The sequence below is a fragment of the Diabrotica undecimpunctata genome, chromosome 11 (genome assembly GCF_040954645.1).
Source record: "Diabrotica undecimpunctata isolate CICGRU chromosome 11, icDiaUnde3, whole genome shotgun sequence".
In the NCBI taxonomy this organism is placed as follows: domain Eukaryota; kingdom Metazoa; phylum Arthropoda; class Insecta; order Coleoptera; family Chrysomelidae; genus Diabrotica; species Diabrotica undecimpunctata.
The window spans coordinates 777,134-803,123 of record NC_092813.1 but is presented as its reverse complement, the minus strand read 5'-3'; the positions used below and the strand labels follow the sequence as shown (position 1 = coordinate 803,123).

At 31.1% G+C, this 25,990-nt stretch overlaps 2 protein-coding genes across 3 annotated transcripts; one reads left to right on the top strand and one right to left on the bottom strand.

The window, feature by feature from the left end:
* Positions 1-12,926: 12,926 nt before the first annotated feature.
* On the bottom strand, positions 12,927-13,579 carry LOC140452905 (uncharacterized). The gene is made up of 2 exons (XM_072547237.1): positions 13,211-13,579; positions 12,927-13,152 (listed from the first exon to the last, which is right to left on the bottom strand). Exons 1-2 carry the CDS (start codon positions 13,439-13,441, stop codon positions 13,003-13,005), a joined length of 381 nt encoding a protein of 126 aa, XP_072403338.1. The 5' UTR covers positions 13,442-13,579; the 3' UTR covers positions 12,927-13,002.
* Positions 13,580-22,215: 8,636 nt separating this feature from the next.
* LOC140452924 (uncharacterized) lies at positions 22,216-25,282 on the top strand. Of its 2 annotated transcripts, none has more exons than XM_072547246.1 (3): positions 22,216-22,579; positions 22,637-23,065; positions 24,761-25,282. In XM_072547246.1, exons 1-3 carry the CDS (start codon positions 22,315-22,317, stop codon positions 25,093-25,095), a joined length of 1,029 nt encoding a protein of 342 aa, XP_072403347.1. In that variant the 5' UTR covers positions 22,216-22,314; the 3' UTR covers positions 25,096-25,282. The 2 variants fall into 2 exon arrangements, with proteins under 2 accessions (XP_072403347.1, XP_072403346.1); XM_072547245.1 differs by lacking the exons at positions 22,216-22,579; positions 22,637-23,065 and adding exons at positions 23,616-23,770; positions 23,837-24,155 and having other exon boundaries at positions 24,216-25,279.
* Positions 25,283-25,990: the final 708 nt, after the last annotated feature.

The window sequence follows — 25,990 nt, the reverse complement described above, 5'->3', positions numbered from 1 at the left end:
AACTGGAGGGCTATTACTTTCAGTTGTATTACTGTTATTTGCCGTTGGGGAACTTATATTAGATTTCATCTCGCCCCTGTAGTCAGAAGCGATAATAGCTTGGTCGCTAATATTTGTGGGTTGTGTTTGCTATAGGCAACTTTAAATACGGCATGCCGTAAAACTGGTTGCCTATACGAACCAGGAAGTTAGCGACTATTCTAATATGCTACTATCACAGAACAATATTTATTACAATTGACAGAACTAGTGTCTTTGTTGGTTATGTTTTCAAGATAATATAAAGTAAATTAACTAATGTACAACTCACTTTGAGTCAGTTATAACATCATTTCACGATTCACTGTGTTCCATCAACTATATGGTTCAAATTTTAGACATATTCATAAACAGTATTGTTTATATCCGAAAATATTGACAAAATTTCGGCACTTCACACACAGAACTTAACTCGTTCAGTTCCCGTTGTCAGTCTCCATATACACAAATTGTAGACGCATAATTTTTGAGAATAATATAGTTGTCCAGTCAATCTGCTTGGAATCTGTAGTACGGCCTGTAGATAGAAAGTAATTGAAACAAAATCCCGTTGTTCATTAGATTTTTTCTTATTATTTTGTTTTTCAAGATTACATACTTCTTTTCTTTTCTGATGTTCTCTGTAACTGTCTTCTAAATCCGATTTGTCAGTTGAATTACAATATCACCTATCATATTTATTACAAACTAAACATTGATCTTTTTTAGGAACAAAAAAGCTTAAACTATAGCCGTTAGAAAATATTCTTCGATATGTAATTTCGCTTCCAGTTTCTTCTGCACACAGTCATTTATTTATATAAATTTGGTAAATTTTTTTTATACTTAAATTTTTGTCCAAATACCTACCTTTGAACTTTGGCGAATATAATGTAGGCCCATGGAAAAGACTCAATATGATCCTTCACGATTTTTCGGGTTCCACTGCTTGTTTTATTTGGCAGTGTATGCTTGCCTCTTTTATCCGTATCTATTATTTAATACCATTTAAAGAAAAGTAACACTTTTTGGAAAATGCAGGTGGTTTTTTTAAACTTCGACAAACTGTAACGACTCTCTTTGGTGGCTCAATTTTAATACGTGCAATAAGAAAATTTTTTTGGCATATATATTCTAACTTCCAATAATCACGAGAGAGTTTTTGTCTGTAATCTTCGCTGAAATACCTGGCACATTTTTGTAAACGCACTCTGAACAATTAACTGGTTTTGGCAATTTTGCTGGTCTATTCTTTTTTTTTTATCTCGTAAGGCAAACCCTTAGCACGCCTCCTTTTTGCGACATTTATTACCCATTCTTTGGAGTTAGCTTTTCTCCAACGTTTTAGTGGACGTACGTCTTTTCATACTTTGTCAAGCAGTAGATTTAATATCCAACTAGCTATTTTGGTTGAAACTAAATTGTTCGTGGGTGGTTCTTTGTCATCATTTAGGCTATCAAGGTCAGCTGTTTGTAATTCGTATAGACTTCCTAGAGAGAGTGATCCCTCTGCTGATATGTGGGTTGATATGTGGGGTCTACATCTGAAAAGTCACTATCAAAAATGGATTCCATCATTGAGACTATTGTTCTGAGAATCATCAAGAATTGAACTGCTGTCTTCAGTTTCAAAGAAATCTAAAAAACACAAGATATTGCACTACAAGTAACTAATTAATACCTATTAACAAAGTATTTCAAAACTTTGTTCCTAGTCACAAATATAGAAGACAAGCAATTTTATTTAATAGTCTGCTTAATTTTAGCATAATCTTTTAACTTAACACCATTAAGATCATTTATGGTTTTAGCTTAGTAATCATTTCTAAATTTTAACTCGTTTTCAGGTAGAATAAAGTAGGTGTACTTAAAGGTTTTTACTAGTCGATATGAAAGAGAAATTTTAATAAGTCATACACGTAAAATGTATTAAAGACACTTATCACCTTTTTACTGAATATGGTATGCAGTAGTAGAAATATATTGTTGTCCGGCATAATAATATATGTGGGCTTACTTTGTTTTACATGCAACAGAACTTTAATTTTATGGAAGTAAGTAGCGATATATTGTTTTATTTGAAAATGGAAAGTTGGTTAGGTGTAACTTATTTGTTTATTACACAAATTATCTGCTGAATGGTAAGTCGTATAATTTATTGGGTTTTACTACTAATACACATGGACGTTGTAACAAAAATATATATGGTACTCCACTAAAATCTACCATCAAGATTTTCTTTTTATTTATGCAAAAAAAATAAACAACGCTCTAAGCCGTTAATAATTATTTTTAATGAAATACGCTAAACAGGGGTGGCCTTTATCTTTACTTAAATAGAAAGTGGTATCGTGTGTTATATTAAAAGTTATTTATTTATCTTTTTAACGGCTCATATTTTATTTTAAAATGCTTTCCGAGCAATTAAGTTAAAATTTTTGGTTTATCAAATGTACTTAGTAACACTAATAAAAATGCCAGCTTCTACTATGGAATAAGTTTTTAAGTTTAATTAGTTATATATCTGGGAAGTTGACTAAAGAATGAAATTACATACGACTAAGAAGTAAAAGCTAGAATCATATAGGCACGCTGAGCATTCCGTAAATGGAAACCCGCATTTACCAGCAGAAACCTAACTACTCAAACGAGAATACTCAAATGTTATATGTGGTCTATTTTCTATAAATCAAGTTAACCGAAATTATAAGATCTACAGTGCCAATCGCAAAAATTTCTTTATAAGGTCCTCTTGCCACTATGCTTAGTTAGTTATATCTTAGTTAGTTGCGTAAGTCGATTTAATATGAAAAATGTGTGTTTGTGTTTGTAACTGTCTTCTAGGCATACATTCTACCTATTTTGTATTAATATTGATCACCTAACAAAGAAGTTTGTTTTATGATTAGAGTAAAAAAAACACACAGGTAAATAATGATTTTGAAAAAGAAGCGACAATTAGGTGCAGTAGCTTTAATTATAATAATGATGCTAGCAATTAAGAAAAAAAGTGTTTGTCCTTGTGTAGGTTAGTGTGATGTACAATTTTATGTTTATGACATTCTTTAATTGTTGGATAGGCCAAAATTGATGAAATGCCCCTGAAGATGCTCTAGAGCGAAAGTACTTGGACAAGATTTAATTAATAAAACTGTCCTCGATATCTGCCTTTTATTTGATCAAAGTTCATTTATTCGAGCATTTAACCTTACATCAACATAAAAATAAAGCCGTAATTTTGGTATCATCATCTCATCACGCAGCCACTGAGGATACAGACACTAACAAAATCACACATAATAGTGGATTATAATTCAAAAAAGGGTGGTGTCGATTCAATGGACGAAAAATGTGCCAAATTTACAAGCAGTCGTCGAACTCACCGTTGGCCTATGATAATATTTTTCAGAATGTTTGATGTAAGTACAGTAAATGTTTATATTCTTTATGAATCTTTTAAAAATAATAATCATTTCTTCTTTTTCTTCGTTAGGTACCGTCTCCTCTAAGGAGGTTGGTAATCATCACAGCTATTTTACTTTTGAGATTGCAGCTCTGAACAAGTGTCGACGGAACTGCAATTATACCACTTTCTCAGATTGTTGAGCCAGGAGATGCGTCTTCTTCCAATACTTCGTTTTCCCTGTATTTTTCCCTGCATTATGGTTTGTAGCAACACATAATTATCCCCTCTCATACCGTGGCCGAGATATTGTAACTTTCTTATCTTAATGGTATTCATGATTTCCATTTCCTTTTGTCATCTTTCTGAGGACTTCAACATTTGTTATTCGGTATACCCAACTTATTTTTAATATTCTTCGGTAGGTCCACATCTCGAATACTTAACCTCGAAGTCGATCGCTCACCTCTTTCTTTATCGTCCAGGTCTCCACCCCATACAGCAGCAACGAAAACACAAATGAACGTAATATTCTTATTTTGAGTTGCAAACTAAAGTCTCTACTGCCAAATACTTTTCTCATCTTATATAATGTTGCTCTGGCTTGTCCAATTCTTATTTTTATTTCTTCTGTATACTCGTTATTTCCATTAATAATTGTACCAACATATCTGTATTTTTTGCTTTTTCTATTGGAACCCCTCTTATGTTTAAAATGTCTTGTTGTTGTGTTTTGGAAATTGTCATAAATTTTGTTTTATTAGCATTAAGCGTTAGTCCGCTTTCCTCACTAGCATTTACTACATTATCTAAAAGTGTTTGTAGATCTTGTATATTTTCTGCAATTAGTATATTATCATCGGCATATCTGATATTATTGATGGGTCTGCCGTTGACTTTTATTTTAATTGATACATTTTCGAGTGATTTTTTAATTATTTCTCCCAAATAAAGATTGAGCAATAAGGGGGAGAGTATGTAACCTTGCCTTACGCCTCTTTTTATCTCTACTTCCTCCGAAAGTTCTTTGCCTACCCTGACTTTTGCTGTTTGGTTAAAGCAGAGATGAGTTATTATTTTTAAGTCTTTATTGTCAATGTGTTTATCTATAAGTAACTGTATAAGACGGTTGTGTCAAACCTTATCTTACTCTTATAATACTCATTTAAAAAGGCCCAATTTTATTGAAAAACTGGCATTTCAACTTATCCAACCTCAGATAAACAGAAGATTAGAAAGTTCTTTTGAGTTGAAAGTTGAGCATATGCGAGATACTGGGTATAGATGAACCTCAACGGCGTAAAGAAGTAAGAGTTGAAAAATTAGAAAAAAAAGGACTGTTCTTACTGTCACAATAAAAAGAAAAGAAGAACAGCTTATGTATGCTTTAATTGTCAAAAACCAATTTGATTGGAATGTGCGAAAAAGATTTGTTTGGAGTGCGCTACACGTTTTTTTTTTGTCCTAACAGTTTTTAAAAATCTTACTATTTTAATGTTTCGTACTCGTTGCTTAAACCGATTATAAATTTTTATCAAGATTCTTTAATTTGTTTTATTTTTATCACACTTTTTTCAGGCGTAAAAATGTACACAAAAAATCGATCCATTCTTGTTATAATGTTTTTTATTTTAATAATTACAGATAAACTATATTAATTATTGTGTTTTTTAAATAAATAATACTTTCAGTAAGTCATCGCAATATTTTTTTGCATTAAAATATTTAACAAAATAAAATATCCACTAAAATGTCAAACCCGTCTGTGAGGCGGTTAATTAGTGTTAACGCCATTGATTTAAGATGTTAATAATACTTAAGGGTTAAACATGTTGACTTTTTACGAATGAATCATTTGTTTAAACAATTATTACGACTAGTTGAGAATAACTTCACTTTTAGTTAATATTTCATCCTTTTTAGTATAAGAAATTAAAACATGTTTTAATTTTTAGTACTGAATCGCGCGCGCATTTAATTTGTAGATACAATATTTGGACGTAGTTATGCAGAAGTGATCCATTCCACAATTTCTTAAAATATGAGTTAGACACAAATTTACATGGGTAAAATTCGGAACTAAATTATGCTGAAATGATCCAACCTTTTCTATACAAGACAACAGTAATAATAGTAAAATGTCCAACCGCTTTTTTAGCTTTAATCGATTGTGCAGTAATGATTCATGCTACTTGAATCTTTAAATATTTTTAAGAGTAATTTACAAAAATGAACCAAGACACATGAATCATTATTACGTTTTAAAAATAATTTTAAAACGAGGCTTTATTTTTTAAACCAAAATGATCCGAATGGCCCGAATCATTTTCACAAAATTTAATAAAGCCAATAACACTAATGTATTTAACACTGTAATGATACAAAACGCTTGAATCAACCAATGTTATTCTCGCAATTTTCTTTGGTCATTATAAATGCAGAGGTGTTACATTCCATAATACAGCAGTATAACAAAGAAACCCAAGCGGCAACAACGCAACGCCAGCCAAGATCTGTCCAAGGTGCTACTTGTGATAGTAAAGTGGATAGCGTATTGCTTTTTTTTTAACATTTAACGAATTCTATTATTACCTTTTTGGATTATTAATAAAAAGTATCAACTTAGTGAAAGTGAACAGACTCGATGAAATCATGAATATGACAACAGCCATCCATGCAAAAATGGAAAAAATTTAAGTACCACCTAACCTACAAAATGAAGGTAATCTCTTTTAAATTAAAAATAAAAATGAATGCGTTAATTTCATTAGAAGACCATAAGTATTTAAGTTATGCATATAGTTCTTTAAAAAAATGTTCACTTTTTAAAAGTTTAGAGTTTTACATTGACACCAAACGATTTAAGATTTTTAATGTTGCCAGATCTAACAGTAATTACTATAAAATAATGACTTATAAATTTTTGAGCTGAAAACTTCTTTAACGACGTTGTGCACTTTTTAAATAGAGAAAAAGCATTAAACTCGCGACAGATGATACTCTTAAAATTTTAATAAATATATTAACTGGACATTTCTTTTTCTAGAAAAATTATATACGAGTATGTAATCAGAGCCCTGATGGAAGAAAGTCTTATAGTTATTAGCAAAGATAGAGATGTTAGAATCAATGAAAGTCATAATGTAATAATTGACAGCGGCGAAGATGTTGCCGATCCTGATTATGAAGACAAAGATTTCGAAATAAATAATATTATTTCTTACTTTGGAAGATCGGAGAGACCAGGCCATTGGAAACTGAATCTACAGGACGACCTAAGAGGGGTAGAAAAATAAAATTTGGAGAACACAACCGATCTGAAAGAAAATTAAGGAAATATAAAAATTTGCCATACACAAACATAAAGCACATGAAGGTATTACCTAAAGTATTTGTTGAATATAATTGTAAATGTTTAAAAAAATGCCAACAAATTTCCAAAGAAAATAGGGAATTGGAATTTAATAAATATCACGAGTTAGGTACATACAATGCTCAGACAATGTATATAATTGCTTGTGTAAAACAAAACACAAAGAAAAGATCTTATACCATATTAAACGAAGGCTTACAAAGGAAAATTAAAAATTTTTGTCGTACCTATACTTTAGGAGGAAAAATAGTGTGCCGTGATATGTTCGTAAAAACATATCCCCAAAAAGTGAAGGTATTTCTCCCCAAAAAGTGACCGCATCTTTAAAAAAAATGGCTCGCTCTGATAGCATTGTTGATCAAAGAGAAAAAAAGCAGGGAGGTTGGAATAAAACTCCTTCTGAAGACCTCAAACTTGTAATACGTCATCTAATGTCAATTCCAACTTACACATCACTAGACTTCGGCAAATATGCAAATAAAAATGTAGAAAATATGCGCATAAATATGCACGTGTTTACCCGAAAATATGCAAATATTTTACAAAATATGCATACAAATAAATAAAAAAATCGTAAAATAGTAACAATTTTATTTAAAAAAAAAAGTATACATAACTAAATATTTTCTACTATTCATTAAGATTTACATTTATTTTAAGTAACTACATCATTTTTAAGTATGAATAAACTTATTTAGAATTATGGTAACAATAAATGACCAAGTGGTGTTCAAAATTATCTAACAAAAACTTGTGGCTTCTGTCTGAGTACATATATTTATATATGGAAAAACTTCGTTCAACATCAACTGATGTAACGGGAGCATTTTTCAAACTAACCAAAACATTTGGTTCTAAATTAATTGTTTCCGAAATATTTCCAGCTAGAACACTGACTACTTCAGAAAGAATATGGTAACCTTTATTTTTTTCCATAGTAGCTTCAAATTTTTTTAAAATATCTTTTCCAATATTACCTCTAACGTTCCGACAACATGACGCAAATTCTTTTATTAATGCTGTACTTTCGAACAATGACAGTTTTGGTGATTCTAACTGAGTAATTGTTTTTTGAACAAAACTAAAATTTGATTTTATAAATGAAAGTTCTTGTTGAAGCAAGTTACTCTGAAAAGTTTGTTTAGAATCCAAAAGAGATTGGGAACTTTCATCTGTTAACGTATCAATTATGTTCTTTATTTTAACAAAATGATCTGCATAAAAATTAGCTGCTTCTAACCATGTTCCCCATCGCGTTAAAATAGGCTGTGGTGGAAGAGGAATGTTAGGTAGCATTTCTTTATAAAGTTGAATTCTTATAGGAGATTTAAGAAATACTTTTTTGACACTGGATATCATGGTATTTACAAGAGGAAACTTTTTTCGTATTTCCTCTGCAACTCTGTTTAATCCATGCGCTACACAAGTAACATGTATTAAATCTGGGAAAAATATAAGGTGTTTTTGGTTAATCAAATAACTGGTTTGGAAAAAAAAACACTCGCTAAGTGTTTTAAATGCAGTATTAATCCACAAATTAGTTTTTGTTACTAACCATTAGTACATCGTAAAACTTATTTTAAAATTCAACAAAAGTTTTTTTTTGTTAATTCAATTACAATAAAAATAATTGTGTTTTAGAATAGCTGACTTCATAAAAAAAAGTAAAGGTGAAAAATTTTTCTAAATACACACCATTGTATTGTACCATGGACAATTTTTTCTCACTAAAGGAAGCTATTTTTCATTTAAAAACAACCTACGAGTACTAAATTTCAAGTAAATACGTTTATTGGTTTTAAAGTTATTGTTGTTATTAACTAAAAGAATTTAATTTTTTTTAATTTTAACACCCTGTATCTCGAAAAGTGAATAAGTTTGACCCCTCATTAACTATATCGTTTTGTTCAATTTTTCGAGAAGTATCTACAGTCAAACGTTGTAAGTGTCATTTGGAAACACCCTGTATGTATGAAATATTAGATATTTAATATAAAATATTAGATACTTACAATTTTGCCACAGACTGAACAGTAGATTTTTCCCATATCCATAGACAGCTCTTTATAAGGTTTAATCCAAGTTGAAGCACTGGTTGTTTTAGGCATTATAAAATCACAATCTTCCTTTTTGTTACGCACAACGAGTGTTTACGCTTTGAATATCAAAACAAAAATGATTTACAAATCTGAGCATCAAATTAGAAATGTTTAGGTACCTAATTCAATAAACTGGGAGATTTTGGAAAATCCCTAAATTAGGAACAAAACTATTAGCCGTTTACCTGCTGTTAAGATACAATAAATTATAGATAGATTTGGGGATTAGATCATAAAATGCAAATGAGCGAACCCTTAGCGATTATCCAATAACTGAATGCCTCAGTGACGAGACTTTCTAAGAATGTTGAGGGCTACTTAAATTGATCTTCTTTGAAATTGTAAATGTTTTGTACCTGTAGAGATTACGTACTTAGATCATTTCTTGATTAAAATGACTACAAAATTTTATACAAGAATTGAAATAAATTGGTATGTTTAAAAATTTTCAAATACAGTATAAAAATCTGAACTTTTATGCACTTTATGCAAACTTTTATACAAATATGCCAAAATATGAAATATTTGCATAAAATATGCACAATATGCAAAATATGCAATATACATATTTGCCGAAGTCTACACATCACATTACAGAAGAGGAAATTGCTCTGATGCCTTATTCCTTCAGCCAAATCTGACTGTAAGAAAACTGTATGAGTTGTATACTGCAATGATAGTTGAAAAGTATCCTGTAAGAAAATGTGTTTCGTTTGTTTAAAAAATCTATTTACTTAAACAAATTTAATTTACGAACGAAATCGCTTCACAAAGATACTTGTTTAAAATGTGATTTATTTAACACAAAAATAAAAAACGTTGCAACTGAAGAAGAGAGAAATTATTTAACTGACGAGCATCAGAAACATGTTGAACTTTGGCAAAATGCAAGAGCAAAAATGAGGGACGATCTAAAAGAAAGTCAAATGTCCCAGGAAATGGAATGAATCACATTTGATTTACAGAAAACTCTCCCACTTCTAAGAATACCTACAAACATCGTTTTTTATAAACGAAAACTATGGGTATATAATTGTGGTATCCACTTAGGACCAGAAGACAAAGGTTACTGTTATGTATGGATGGAAGGAGAAGATAAACTGGAAGTTGTTTAATCAATCAAATGGAAATATACCTGAAACCTGATGTGAAACATATAATACTTTGGAGCGATTCATGTGGGGGGCAAAATAGAAATATTAAAATCGTTTTGCTATTGAAACTCTTTTTGTCAAAACATCCAAGTTTACAGAAAATTTCACAAAGATTTCTACAACCAGGTCATTCCTACCTGCCAAATGACACCGATTTTTGCAAAATAGAATCAGCTTTTAAGTTTCAGCAGCGAATTTATACACCAGAAGAGTTCATGGATGTCATGCGTTCGTTTCAAAGGAAAAAACCAATTTTTGGTTACTAGAATGAACAACGAAAAATTTCTATAGTACACATAAACTTGAAAAACTTATCGTCAATGGAAAATTATTAACAGATAAGAAGCCCATAAATTGGGTTAAAACCAAAGAAATTAAAAAAAAAGAAAACCCGTATTCCATTTTCATGAAAAATTCGTTCGATAGTGAATTTGTGGAAGTAGATATAAAAAAAAATTCTAAAAGTAAACTTTTGACGTAAATATTTACTCCAGAAAATCTTTTGCGTCTATGGCCTAATGGTAAAGAGATTTCAGCTCCAAGGTAAGAATACGTTAAGTCGTTGTTAGATCTTATTCCAAAGGACTGTCAAAACAGTTAACAGGAAACAAAAATATTCTCGATGACATAAATGGGTATGGAAATGAACTAGATTTTCCCCTGGAAGAAAGTTCTACAGAATAATGTTTCTTCGTTCGTAACTTAAATATTTCAATGTTTTTATAATATAAAGATATGTTACCAAAAATAAATCTTTGTTTTATGTACAGACTTTGGTAAAAACAAATATAATTTGACAGTTATACAGACAATCACCGCTTTGGATCATATCTGCAAATAATAAAATTTGCTTTATACCACAAGAAACACAATTGTGCAGAAATGATCCAAATGTTTTTTTTATTTACCGAAAAAAATAAATATACCTGATTTTTTAAAATACGCACATAAGATGCAATAAACAATAATAAACATAGTTATTTTAAATTGTTATATTAAATTTTCTTTAAAGTTAATTATCTCAAAATTATGTTAGTGTTGGATGAATCAATTCTGCATAACTATGTCTATTTTAGTACTAAATTCAGTACTGAATTTAGGCTAATGACAAGCAGACCTTAACACGTTGCGTACGGCATGAGACAATACGTGTCTCACACTCGATTTGATCCTTGGACGGCGTGGCACAAATAGTGTACCACATGGTATACTTTCACTTAGACGGCATGTATTACAAAACGGTTCAGAAATACAAAATAGAAATAGAAAAACAGAAATACAAAAAGAGCCGTCCTAACGAGAGGCTGATATGCGCCGGATGTTTGTTTTGATTTTATGAACCTATTTTTGGTAAGGTGAATAAAAAAATGTAAATATTAAAAATTCTGTTTTAGTGGAAAGCTATAATAAGCATATGAAACATTGGAATATTAGTAAATTATAACAAAACATGTAAAATTACGAAAAAAATATTATTTCTTGTTCATCTTATGTTCCTGAAAAAAACAAGGAATACAATAATTCTTTTTACACCCATTGCAAACTGATCGGGAACAAGTATTCGCTGCAGTGTTCCTGTCATTTAATTCTTTTAAGGCCTTATAACACACAACACAACGGTTTCGTTTATGGTATACCAAAACGTGTTCTAGTTGTTCTATACCATCTGCTTTTTCGTTCTCCATGTAGTCCACACGATGTTTACCGAATAATAACCTTGCGGCTAACAGCTCTCTGTATTCCGTTATTTTAATTGTTTTGTGTGTTACCTCCTTATATATTAGAAAGGAATTTACTAATGCACAGCCAAAAATCAGTTCAACTGCTAATTTTCGGTACCACTTATTACCTCGTCTAAGGCAATGAGAGTAAGACTTGAGTTAATCTGATAAATCAATGTAGCTCTTGCACCTGTTGTAACTAACGACAGCAGTTGGTTTCTCTATTTCACCGCGTCTGTTCTTTATTTTAGTGGTGTCTGCTTGATGTTTTGTCGTAAGCATCATCACGTCACGTTTGTCTTTCCACTTTAGCATTACTATACCAGTAGAACTTTCTTCAGCAACAATTTCATTTTTTTTTAATTTAGTATTAACCACTTTGGGAGAATTGAGTTTACGATTAGCTCTTACAGTGCCAACTAGGTGTGTATTTCTTTCTTTTAACTTGGTTGAAAGATTCACTCTTATGTAATAGTTGTCGGTGTATAAAGTACGCCCACAGTCAAGTAGATTATCCATCAAATGCAACACAACTCCTGCGGAAGCACTACCATCATCAGTCTTATCATTACCAGAATACACTTTGAAATTGTATGTGTACCCACCTATAGTACATAATTTGTACAAATTTAGTCCAAACTTGTGCCGTTTGTTCTTTATATATTGCCTAAATTTTAGGCGTCCTCTAAACGGCACAAGTGTCTCATCTATGCATACTTTTTCACATGGCACCATTACTGTTTGAAACTGTTCAATTAGCTTCTCGAGAAGTGGAGTAATTTTTCTTAGCCGATCATTTACTACAGATCGGTCATTATTGTCGCTAAAGTGCCACATCTTTAATAGCTCTTCAAAACAATCTCGAGACATTATACTTTTTATCGAATTTGTATACAAAATGTCGTTACTCCAGTATGCTTTTCTTCGAGGATATTTGACTAATCCCATCCACATAATAATGCCAAAAATTTTTTCCATTTAAGAAGTATTTGTGGGAACCCACTTCTTTTTGTGTTTCCTCTTATTTGACTATACTACAGTATAATTTTGTAAAATCTGCTGTACTTATAAGTTGGTTTGTTCAACTATATATTTTATTATGTCGTCAGTAAGAAAGATGAAACAATCATATGGTTCTTGATCTATATAATTCTCGTAATACGAAGATTTTATTCCGTCATTTTCTACACTGTAATCCGAATATTTTCAGCGATGTTACATCAACTTCCCTCCACTAAGATTGCTCGCTATGACACACTTCTTCAGTAATTGTGTCCATATCAATTACTTCTTGTATAGTTACATCAATAATATTTGTTTGTTGTTCCACAGTCCTTGTTCCTTGGATTGAAATAGTTTCATGTGAACCAGATTCCAAATCGATCTACAAAAAGTTTACCTGTTTATTGTTGACAAAATAAAAATAAAGTTCAATAACTTACGGTTGCAGAAACCACATTAGAAGTACCTTCGCCAGATTTTTCATCATTTCTCTTGACACGCTTTTTGGGAACTGGCTCCTCGTAACCATCAGAAGAATACTCATTGGAAGATTCAGGTTCATATTCTTCCGACAAATAAACGTCGGCAAATTCACTTTCATTGTCCTCATCAGACATAATCTTATCCCAAATGGCTTGCAGACGGCTCTGTTCTTTTTCATAATCTCCCATATTGCAATAAATGGCACGATAACAACACTCCGTCAGCAACAACTAATAACAACTAAGACTACTTCTAACTTCTAACTAGACACAGAATAAAAACGATCTGCAAATTCAGTCACCCCACTACTGTTCCAAGAACCATGAATATGCATTTGGCGCGAAATATAGCGTGTGGTACGCGTAACAAACCACGCCGGCTGGAATAAACAAATTAATCCTTGGCCGGCGTGAAACAAACGTCTTGCCACAAAGTATATTCTAAAAAAAACTTATGATATATTTAAATCAAACAAGAAAAATTACTGTGGCATGTTAATTAGACAAAAATTAATCTAGATACATAAAAAAACCGCCGACTGGGGGTATATTTATTATTTATACAGCCGTACGCAATGTGTTAAACAATGCTTTTAGAACGTTCATTGAATTAAAAATAATATCAGCTTATAGTTTGTATTTGCGGCAATCTTTCGACGAAATGTAATAGAATAATTGACTGCTTATTGAAAATTTTCACAAGCTTTTCCTCACTCAAGGTCGTAATACCCTGATAAACAATTGAAAAATCGATAATAACTGATTCATAACTAATTCATAATAAATTATAAACTTTAATCATAGGCGTGACCAGTTTTTTTAGTCTGGGTTTCAATGCTGAAAATCGCGACGTAGCCCCCTATTTTTTTTTTAAATTTCCAACAATAATATATTCATATACGAAAAACCGTTTAGAATTTTTTAAAATAATTTTTTAAATTCAAAATATATTTTGACTGTGTTTATACCAAAATATTACGCGAGTAAAAGAAAAACTGGTGGTCACATATATAATAAAATACCTACATTAAAAATTAAAATTGACGTTAAAAATGTATTATAGCAACACATTACAACTACACTATCTTGCTATATATCTATATAATATACAGCAAGTTCTTGTTCAACAAAAGGGAACCATTAGATGCTCCAAACGGTCTTGTTGCATTGTTGCTTTGCTAGCTTAGAAAAAGTTCTCTCATAATTACAATTTGTTGCAGGAATTATTATATATTTTACCATTTTTCTATTATTAACTGACACCTCCAATCAAGCCAGTCGAGAGCTTTCGAAGATTTTTTTATCCTGAATTTTTACTTTTTCCTCTTCTTAGAAGTCTTACTTCAGCCAAATCAAGCTCGTAATGACACCTTAAATTTCTATATTCACAATCTCTCTCCAGATGACCACTCTACATAAAGAGCAACTAAAAAATTCAGGAAACTGACAATAATTTCTCCTATAAGAAAACCTGATAGAAATTGGGCGCTGATTGACAATGAAAAAGTCAATTTATTTGCAGAATATTTAGAAAATATATTTACTTCAAATTTAGGTCAAAACATGAATGATGATGCAGTTAGCAAATACCTAGATGTACCCTGTATTTAATAAATATTTCATATTAGTGGTTATTTGTAAGCCTGGCTATTATGTTCTTTTAAACTTTTAAAAAACATACTAACGAAACTCCATGTATATTATTCGGTAAACAAATGAAATATCAAATACTGCTTATTTTTACTTTGAAAAGAAATCGTCTCTTTTTTCAAAATAAACAAAATATTATGTAATTCCAGACTTTGTACCGCGAACAAAGAAACAATGAAACACAATTTTCTTAAATCCAGAACAAAAAGTCGCATAAAGTGATGGATGGCAGAAGTAATGGATTAGATAGTCAACTGCTACATTTATTTACAATTGAATGATATATTTTTTCTCAACACTCCTTCCAAATCGTAACTTTCTTTTCTATTTATCGTAGGTCTACAATTTTTTCAACATCCCTTAAATACTTATAAAATTTATAAATTTCAATAATAACCAAACAGTTCACATTTAAAAAAATACAGGATCCTAAAATCATCACACTTTATGATATTATATAATTAAATTCAAAAACAAAAAAAAAATTACAGCAGTAGGAATCGATCCAACTCTTGACTGTTGAAATGTTGAGCTTCGTGAGGGCGTTGGTGCTTATCTTATAAACCGTCGACACTATTTTCATTTCGTTTAATACTTATATCAGGTCATTTTTCTTTTCGTCGTGGGTACTGATATCACGGGATAAGATTTATTATATAATAACTAGTTAGGAAAACATGTGCAATAATATAAAAACCAGCTGGTTTCGATGTGATCCACACTTTTTGATTTTTTTTTGTTTTGATATAATTAAAAAAAATAAAAGCAGCTAGTACCTAAAGCTAATAAAACAAATGAACGTCGTAACAACCATATATATGGTGGTCCACCAAAAACCATCCACCCAGGTTTTCTTTTTATTCATAAAAAAAAATAATAATGATAAAAAAACGCTCGGAATCTTAAATAAAAAGTGGTATCGTGTGACATTTTAAAAGTTATTAATTTTTTAACGATACTTTTTAACGATAAATACACGTTATAGAATAAAGTAAATATAAATATTTACTATTTAATATAAAAAAAATATATCACGTAAAATAAAGATGATTAAAAGCAATCGAAATAGAATTGTTTATAGTCACTAAGTTTAAATCGCAGCCAAAAAGAAAATATCGCCAATGTTGAAGTGCCCCAGGCCAACAGGAGAACCAGTGAAAACCGAGACGATTCGACTACTCGAAAAAACAGTCAACTTTAGCCATATTTTTTGACTATAAATAACGGTTTCATAAAAATAAAAATTATATCATCATAAAATATAGGCCTATGGCTATTGAATGGCACCAATTTTAATTCTTATTTGTTATAAACACATCAGATTTGATTTTTTAAAGAAATTAAGCTTAATTAATTAAGGTTTGAATTTTCTAAAATCCATTGCAAACTTGGTGTGGAGCGGATGCCCAAACAACAGTACTTTTTTATAGAGCGTATATAAGATCAATAATTGATTATGGTTGTACACTTTATGGAACAGTTAATAAAATTAACGTACGTAAACTGGATATTATACAAAACACAGCACTAAGAATGTGTATGGGAGCAATGAAATCCACACCTCTCGAACGCCTAAGAGCGGAATCCAACGAACCTCCCTTAGGACTCAGAAAATCATTTATAGCAGAAAAAATGATGGTTAAATTACAAACGACAGGATCACATATCATCATTAATAGAATATGATTTAACTAATCCTTTCTGGAGAATCAAAAACTCTCCTCCTATTTACGAAGGACTAAGAAGTGTGAATCCGCTCTAAACAACACAAATATATTTCGATTACATTAGCTAATTTGTTCTACGTGGTGTAAATATTCCTGATTACTCTGAATTAGCATCATATAATAATACAGTTATACGCCAAATTTTGGCAGAACATCAAAAATGTCACTCAATTTATACCGATGGGTCAAAAAATACTGATGGCACAGGTTGCGCGTTTACAACTGAAGCTAGAGCAATACAAAAAATGCCATTATTTTTATAGACTCGCTTTCAGTTTTAAAAAATTTGAATTCCAATACATCCAATCACATTATATTTAAAATTAAAAATATACTTAAAACTTTACAAGATCTTAATAATATTTAATAAAATTAATAATTTTTTTAAATTCTACTGGGTCAAATCACACGCAGGTATAACAAAAAATGAAGTCGCAGATAATATTGCCAAAGAAAACATACAAATGTAAGAAGATATAAATTGTAAGTCAATAGAAGAACATATAAATTTATCAAGACAAAAAATGTTGAAGAAGTAAAGATACTTTTGGCAAGAGTACTATTTTACAAATCCAAGTAGATATACAAAAACAGAAAAAAAATTGAGAAGAAATCCTTGGTACAACAAATATGATTACAAAGATCTAACCCTACAGAAAATAGTCTGGCGGTGTTAAATCGCACGATCTTGGAGACCACTTCACGGGTCCGAAACGTAAAACTATGCGGTTACCAAACGTTTCTTTCATAAATCAATTGTGACACGAGCTGTGTGACATATCGCCTCGCCTTGTTAAAACCCCAGCTCCTGCACATCATGGTTTTTCAAATAAGGAATAAAAAAGTCAGTAATCATGGCTCTACAGCCGTTACCATTGACTGTAACATTCTGGCTAGAATCATTTTTGAAGAAATAGAGACCAGTGATTCCACCAGCCCATAAAGCAAACCAAACAGTCAGTTTTATGGATGTAATTGTGCCTCAACATACACTTGAGGATTATCTTCACTCCAAATATGGCATTTTTATTTGCTGACACAGCCATTCAACCAAAAGTGAGTTTCATCCCTAAACAATCCCGTTGGGCCCATTCACAGAATCTACGCGTTGCTAGTTGATCGTGTAGTTTTAATTTTTGCACGAGTTGGATTTTGTAAGCAAACCAAGATCTTTTAAGCGAAAATTTAACTATAAGTCATTTTTATTTTACTCCTCATGTTTCTCCTAAATGTTTATACCCACACCATCCGAGGTCTACCTTGTGTTGTCAACACAAAAATGCCCTGATGTCCTGGGCTAGAAGAGTGTAATCCCTGTAAAATCTTTTTATTAAAATAATATAATTAATGATTTTGGCTGCATGGGATTCCTCCCTAATGCCACTTAAGAAAAACAAAAAAAGTGATTTGAATATGCAATAAATATATTTTTATAAAATTAGCTCAATGCAGGAAAAACAAGTGAATTTCTTTCTGTTTTATATCAAACTAAAAATAAATTAGAAAAATAAAATTTTAATTATTACATTCAGGAGTATAGAAGTAAAATGAATTAATAAATTTAACTTTATGTTTACCATTACTAGAAATGTCGGTCCTATATAGCTTTTGTATGTGTGCATGTTTACAGCAAAAAAAAACATAAAAAAGGAAATATTTCACATAAAACACGCAGAAGTGAGATGTGCGAGTGATTTATCACGATAAAGAAGAAGCTGAGAACGTGTGAATGGGAGTTTGCTTGGAGTGGGAATATATCATTGAAACTAGTGCTCGAAAATAGTGGTCGTGAAAGAATGCAACATCTGTTACATGAATTTACGATCAAATTCTTTGTATTGTGGTGTACAAACAACGAATTCGATTTGTTAGGATTTTATTTCTGCTTTAGTATTCTTTTCTAATCAATATTTTCGGCAACGCTGCTTTCAATCGATACGTAAAACTATTCTCTTTGCCATATTTGAAAGGCCCAAATGGATACGCCATACATTTATTGCAAATCATCATCATCATCATGTGCAGCTTTATCAAATGTTTCCAATTACGGTGCAGCCTCCCTTATTTTAATGTTATTCTATGTTCTTATTATTATTCGACGATGTCTTAGTTATTCGTTGTTCTTGTAATTTGCGCTCATTTGCTCCCATATTTTTTTATCTTGTGCTATTTTCGAGACCACGTTGGTCCTGTTAATTTTCTTATATCATAATCCCATCTAAGATTCGGGCGCCTCTTTGGTCTCTTAGCGTTCCTGGGGTACCACATAGTTGTTCTAGTGGTCCATCTGTTGTCTGTTCTTCTTGCTATATGTCCTGCCCATTGCCATTTCAGGAATTTTATTCTTTGGATTACATCAGTCACCTGGGTTTGCCTCCGTATCCATTTAATTCTTTTACGATCCCTCTTTGTTATCCCTAGCATACATCTTTCCATTGCTCTTTGATCAAATACTCTCTTCTTAAGGTATAGTGGCATTTTGGACTAGAAGACTATGGAATTTCTTTCGAATGCTGACCACGCTTGTTTTATTCGTCTGTTGATTTCCGGAAGTAGTGATCCTGATTTATGTATGAGCTGTCCCAGGTATATGTATTCGTCTACTACTTCTAGCGAGGTTTCATTAATTTTTATTTCCACGTTGGCGATCAGATCATTGCACATTATTTTAGTCTTTGCTAGGTTCATTTTTAGGCCTACCTCATTGCTGGCTGTACTAAGGTCATTAATTTGTAGTTGTAATTCTTCAGGACTTCTAGCAATTAGAATGATGCCATCAGCGTATCTAAGATGGTTTAGGTATTCTCCATCTATACATAGACCTTGGTTGTTCCAGTCTAATTTCCGGAAGATATTTTCTACGGTTGCAGTAAATATATATATATATATATATATATATATATATATATATATATATATATATATATATATATATGTATATATATATATATATATATATATATATATATATATATAAGTTAAGAAACCAGAACTGCTAATTCAACTATAATAAAAGGACAGCGTCAGCAAGCCACACCTCGGCGTCACCGAGTTTATAAATTTACTTTTGCATTGTATAGACTCACTCTTATTTTGCATTTTACTGTAGTAAGTAGTCCCTTGTAAATAAAGTTATTTTTTAAAAATATCGTTCTTGGACTTAGAAACATCATTTGGCGCAGTCAGTACAGATTTTCGGGAATTACGTTGCTAACCGTTACAAAAATCGAACAGTTTCGCGTAGTTTTTCGTTTTAACGATTTACCGGAAAACCGAACCTTTTGTGAAAGTGTCCAAGATCAGCTTTAGACAATGTATCACCAAGACCTGGGGAAAGAACAAAATCGTCGAACCCTGTAGGCAGCAGATTTAAGCAGTAGTTTTAACAAGACCTGGGAGAAGAACAAAATCGTCGAATCCTATAGGCAGAAATGCTGAAAATCTACATTTTAATGTAAGTGTTTCCTATTTTTCCCATTTTATTTTCCATTTTATTATTTCCATATTTGAAAATACTTATAGTCAGAGAGCTAACGAGAGTAAACAATTTTTAAATATTTTATGATGTTATGAGATATTTTTAATAAGAGAAAGATTATTATTACTATATTATATTATCATATTTTTGAAAATATTTTATTATATTTAAGTTGAAAGTTTTATATTGAAACATATTTTATATTTTATTACAATTTGATATATTATCTAAATAAAAAGAATAAATATTTAATGAGTGAAACTGATAGTAAATTAGATTTAAGTAGCCTTGTAGCAGAATTAAATTCAATTTTAGAACCAAATAGCGATAAAAATAACGAAATGGCTCAAACAAACTACCAATTGTTAAAACTTTACTTAGATTCTATCCCAGCATATGATGGTAATCCACATACCTTAACCATATTTATAGAAAATTGTGAAAATTTAATAACTAATTTTGCTAGCCAAACAGACGGCACCTTAAATACATTTTTACTTCGAGCTATATTAGGTAAATTAAATGGAAGAGCTCAAATGTTAATAGGTTCTAGGCCAGAATTAAATACATGGCAACTCGTAAAAGATGCCCTTAATCTTAGTTTTGGAGACCAGAGAGATCTCCATTGCCTTATCCAAGACCTGATAACGTTGAGGCCTTTTAAGAATGAAACCCCTTATAATTTTGGCATGCGATGCCAAGAAACACGTAGTTTAGTAACACAAATATTAAATACGCTTAATATTAATGCACAAGAGAAATTAATTAGAATAAATAGTTACGATGACTTATGTTTAAAAACTTACATTAGAGGCTTACCCTTATCGTTACAAACAAATATACGATTAAGAAACCCAGACAGTTTAGAGAAAGCTATGAGCTTCGTTATCGAAGAAGAGAATTTTCTATATTCGTTACAACGTGGAAATAATTTAAACTCACAAAATTCTTTTAGACCATCATCGAGACATAACCCTACGAGAAACAATAATCCTAATCGAACTTTTATTCCTAGAAATAAGTTTCAACAAAATCGCCCTAATATGAGATTTCCACCTTACCAATATCAAACCATCAGACCGCAATACCAAAATAATAATTTTTATCCCAACAATACTTTTCAACCACACCAAAATCACTTCCGAAATTTCAATAATTATAATTCTAATTTCAACCCAAGAAATTTCGACAATAATAATTCTAATTTCCGACCATGGAACTTCCATACTAATAACCCTAATTTTCAACAAAGAAATGTTAATAATAAACCCCAAAATCAAAATCAATACCAGCCAGAACCGATGGATACAAATTCACGAAATACTTCTTTAAGATCTAGACCACATTTTACCTCCACCCAATTATTTAATCAACAAATTAATAACGATCAATTACAATTCAAAAACCCCTTTGAAAATAATATTCCCACTGATTATGTACACCCAACTCAAAGTTCATTACCGCCTTACGATAACAATTATGAAACTCAATCCAGTCCTTATCGCAATCCAAATGAGACAAACGAAAGATCATATCACAATCCCACTCAAAATGTTGAAAACACAAATTTTTGCATGCGCCAAGAAAATTACAATCCGACATAATATATTTAAATACAACGATAGCAGATTTACCACATATTATTATTCCTGAACTCAATGCCAGATTTTTATTAGATACAGGGTCTTCCAAAAGTTTGATATCTCCACAGTTAGCCCATAAATTTTATAAAAATTTTATTTCTTACGAAAATTTTAATATACAGACGGCTCACGGAATTTCTAAGACTACACTATAATGCACAGCCTAAGTTTGGCGTGATTGGTCACAGCATAAGAGCTGTGGATTGGTCAGCATCTTCATCGGATTTTGAATTTTTCAGGTTATGTATCTCTCTGTTTGGCGCTTAAACATCTGTGATTAGGCGGTTTTATACCAATTTGCCAATAAGCAACCACACAGAACATTTCAATTTAAATTTTTCTCATTTATTTTTAAAAATCTGTTAAATTGTTTTAAAAATCTGTTCGTTAGAACACCATATTTAATTACCTTAGACTTTGTTTTAGCAAGCAATTATGGATTCTGTCTATCCATCTACTTCAACAAGCTGTGAAATTAACTCCGGAGCCTGCCATCTTTGCAGCAAAATATTTAAAAATGTGGAATTACGAAATCGTCATATCAAAGGAATACATAACATAGATATGTCGATTAAGAAAATTAATCACATTATTTGTCCCTTATGTGAACAAGAAACTAATTTCAAAAGCCATGAGAACTTACGAAAACATCTTAAAGGGAACCACCAGGTGAGTATTGAATTAATAACTTTTGAATTTTCTAGTTTACAAGAATATGAGACATGGAAAGACATGCAGAAATTTGAGACAAGTTATACAATGAATAGAATTGTTAATAGAAATGAACAGAAGACATTATACTATGAGTGTAACAGAAGTAACATTAAAGGTAGGTGCAATACTTTGTTACTTGTAATATTTAAAACTTATACTAATCTATATTTAGGATATAAGCCCAACTATAAAATTAGAACAGAGAAATCTGGTGGATCAATTAAAATTAAAGGAGTGTGTCCCTCCAGGCTGATTTGCAAACTGAGAGATCAAGGACAAGTTTCAGTCAGTTATTGGAAAACACATGCTGGACATAAAGAGGAATTAAGAACCATGCATCTGGCAAAAGCAGAAGAAAAAATGATTGTAGAGAAGTTAATATCTGGGGTGCCATCCAGCAGAATTTTAGAAGATTCAAGAAAATTGGAAACACCAAAACTAGAAAGACTTGCCCTATTAACAAGTAAAGATCTCTCAAATTTGTCCAGGAAGTATAATACATATAAGAAACGAGATCAAAATGATATGGTAGCAACGGCTTTAAAGGTTCAGGAATGGAATGCTAACAACAAGAATTATGCTTTCTTATTCAAGAAGGAAGGTAAAGACCTATCATTTTTTTATGCCTACTACAATTATAATTAATCCTATTTCAATTTGACTTGTCTGAATTGTTATCACTTGACTCATGTAACAAACCTTACTCTTAGCAGAATTAACAATATACATTTTTAAATAATATATCTCGTAAGATTGTAGTCATTGGTTTTTTACATTAAAACTAATTTTGTAATGGAGGTGCTGATTTATTGGGCAAACTTACTAGTTTTTTATTTTACTAGACAACCATTTTTGGGTCTTAGTCTGTTAAAGAATACTTCTCCATTCTGATCTATTTCACACTTTGCTCTTCCAGTTTTTGATAAATATGATATGTTAAATAAGAAGTCAACACAACAAAAAAAATAGGACTAATGATTACCTGTTAAAAAATACAATAAAATTTCAGTCTCTTACCATTAATTTATTATCTTTAATTATCTCTAAACTATAAATTTTTTATTTTTATTAGGAGAACAACATGATGTACTTAAAAAAGAAGATTTTGCCTTAGGATTCATGAATTCAGTAATGGAAGATAAATTAGAATTCCATAGCATAATTTGTATGGATGGTACACATGGCACGAACAAGAGGGGAATGGATTTAACAGTGGTGCTTATTAAAGATGACAGGAATACAGGATTTCCAGTTGCATTCTTACTGTCAAACCGATTGGACCAAGTAGTTCAAGAAGTTTTTTTAGGTATGTATTATATGAGTAGTGACAATTTATGACTGGTAAGTAAAAATAATTTTTAAAAACTTTTAGGTGCTCTCAAGAATAGAATGCAAACTGGAATTCATGCAGAACATTTTATGAGTGATGACGATAAAAAATATTATAATGCATGGGTGAAGATTATGGGCAACCAACCAAAGAGGCTTTTATGTACATGGCACGTTGTGAAAAATTGGAACATTCAAGGGAAGAAGAAAATAAAAGATCCAATTTTGAAGAAACAGATGAAAACTGAGATGAAAAGAATTATTAATGAAACGGATGAAGATAGATTTGTGGAGTTATGCAATAGATATATAATCAAATTACAAGAGGCAAATGAGATAGATTTTTTTAATTATCTGGCATGGTAAATAAGTATATGAAATCATACATTTTAAGTCATCCTTAAGTCTATTTTTTTTTGTAGGAATTACTTTCAGAATGAAGAGAGAATCAAAATGTGGGCTCATTGTTACAGAAAAAATTCAGGAATCAATACAAACATGGCGATAGAATCTTTCAACAACCTATTGAGGACCAACCACCTTAGGAGAAGTGCTGGGGTAACAATTGAAAAGTTATTGGACACAATAGATGATCTAGTTGACATTAAAATGTGGAAGAGGATTATAGACATCGAAAGACCAAATGCGAACAATTATCAAGATAGGGTTATAGCAAAAGCACACAAAATGGCAGAAACGATGAAAAACAAAGTGGAGGTTAAGAAAAATGAGAAGGTATATGGTCAATTTCAGGTAAAGTCATTTAGAGATCCTAATAAATTATATAATGTAAATATAAGGCAAGTATGTGAAAATGAATGTAAGACATTGTATTGTAGAGTATGTAAAATTTGTATTCATCGCTATCAGTGTGAGTGTGCTGAATATGTGGTGAGGAATATCTTGTGTAAGCATGTGCACTTGGTAAGAATGCACGAGGAGCGCGAGGGAACTAACTCTGTTTTAGATGATGCTGCAAGGTGTTTGGCAGAAACTTCAATTATCAAATCAAGGCATCAAGAGGAAATTAATGAGTTTGTCAGAGGGAAGGTAGAACAGACAAATGTGATCCAGGAAAACACCAGACGATGTCTTCAAAATGAAAACTTCAAAAATGTCATAGACAGCTTACATGACTTAGATGATGAAACTTATACACAATTACATGACAAATTTATGAGAGATGTTCAAGAAGCAAGACGTAAGGTGAAGAAAGAATTTCAGGAAACCCCTAAGGATATTACAAAGAAGCGAAAAATGGAAAAGCAGGAATATTTTCCTTCCAATAAAAAAAGAAACTGATTAAAAATTAAATTTGAACCATTCTTGTAGCTCACTTTATAGGCTTATTTACCTATTGCAAATTGCCTTTTGCATTAATTAGTCTTAGATGTCATAACTAACGACCTTCTTTTACAGATTCTTAGTTCTAAGACTAATTAACACTTTATTTTCAGATTCTTAGTATTAATATATCTAACCCCTTTCTTTGCAGATTCTTAGTTATAATACTAATCAACTTTTATTGCAGATTCTTACTTGTAATAAACATTTTATTGTATTTTAATAAAAGTATTTTTCCCGCTAGCTAGGGTTCATATATAACCTTTATGTCCACGGACCGTGATCCCTATATGCTCCGGTCCAACATAGCTATGGATAGTCCCTCATTCCCGAGGGTCAAATCCAGCGACAATTAGTAATATATGTAGTAAAATTTCATAAAATATATGTATAAATGCTTAGTTTAGGCCTGAATTTTAAAGCTGTGTTAAGTAATGATGTTATAATGATGTTATATTTGTATGCTTTTATATTAGAATTGCATTTTTAAATCGGGATGTACTGGGCCCTAGGCGAGGTTTAGAGGGGTTTTCCTTCGCCATTGCATCAATAACGCCCCCCCCCCTCCTTTAATTTCCCAGATTTTTAATAAAGAATAAAGACATTTTAAACATAGCTGTTTAGTGTTTTATTTGGTTTGCAATAGTTATTTCCAGTAAACCTCTGCTTCATTTTGTTAACAATGACAATTTTTCATAGTACTCGATTCACAATATATATCTTTTTATTATCCTACATTTGTGGTGAAATCTAATATAATTCAGTGTTCTAAAAAAATGAAAATGGATAAATGTCAATTTGGATTTATGCAAGGAGGCAGGTCTACATCAGTAATTTTTATTATAAAACAGCT

Excerpts from the sequence above, each read along its gene's own strand:
- LOC140452905 (XM_072547237.1), bottom strand. The coding sequence starts at position 13,441 with ATGGGAGATTATGAAAAAGAACAGAGCCGTCTGCAAGCCATTTGGGAT. Across the intron at positions 13,153-13,210 it reads CTAATGTGGTTTCTGCAACC|ATCGATTTGGAATCTGGTTC; the intron begins GTAAGTTATTGA and ends AACTTTTTGTAG.
- LOC140452924 (XM_072547245.1), top strand. The coding sequence starts at position 23,632 with ATGGATGGTACACATGGCACGAACAAGAGGGGAATGGATTTAACAGTG. Across the intron at positions 23,771-23,836 it reads AGTTCAAGAAGTTTTTTTAG|GTGCTCTCAAGAATAGAATG; the intron begins GTATGTATTATA and ends AAAAACTTTTAG. Across the intron at positions 24,156-24,215 it reads TTTTTTAATTATCTGGCATG|GAATTACTTTCAGAATGAAG; the intron begins GTAAATAAGTAT and ends TTTTTTTTGTAG.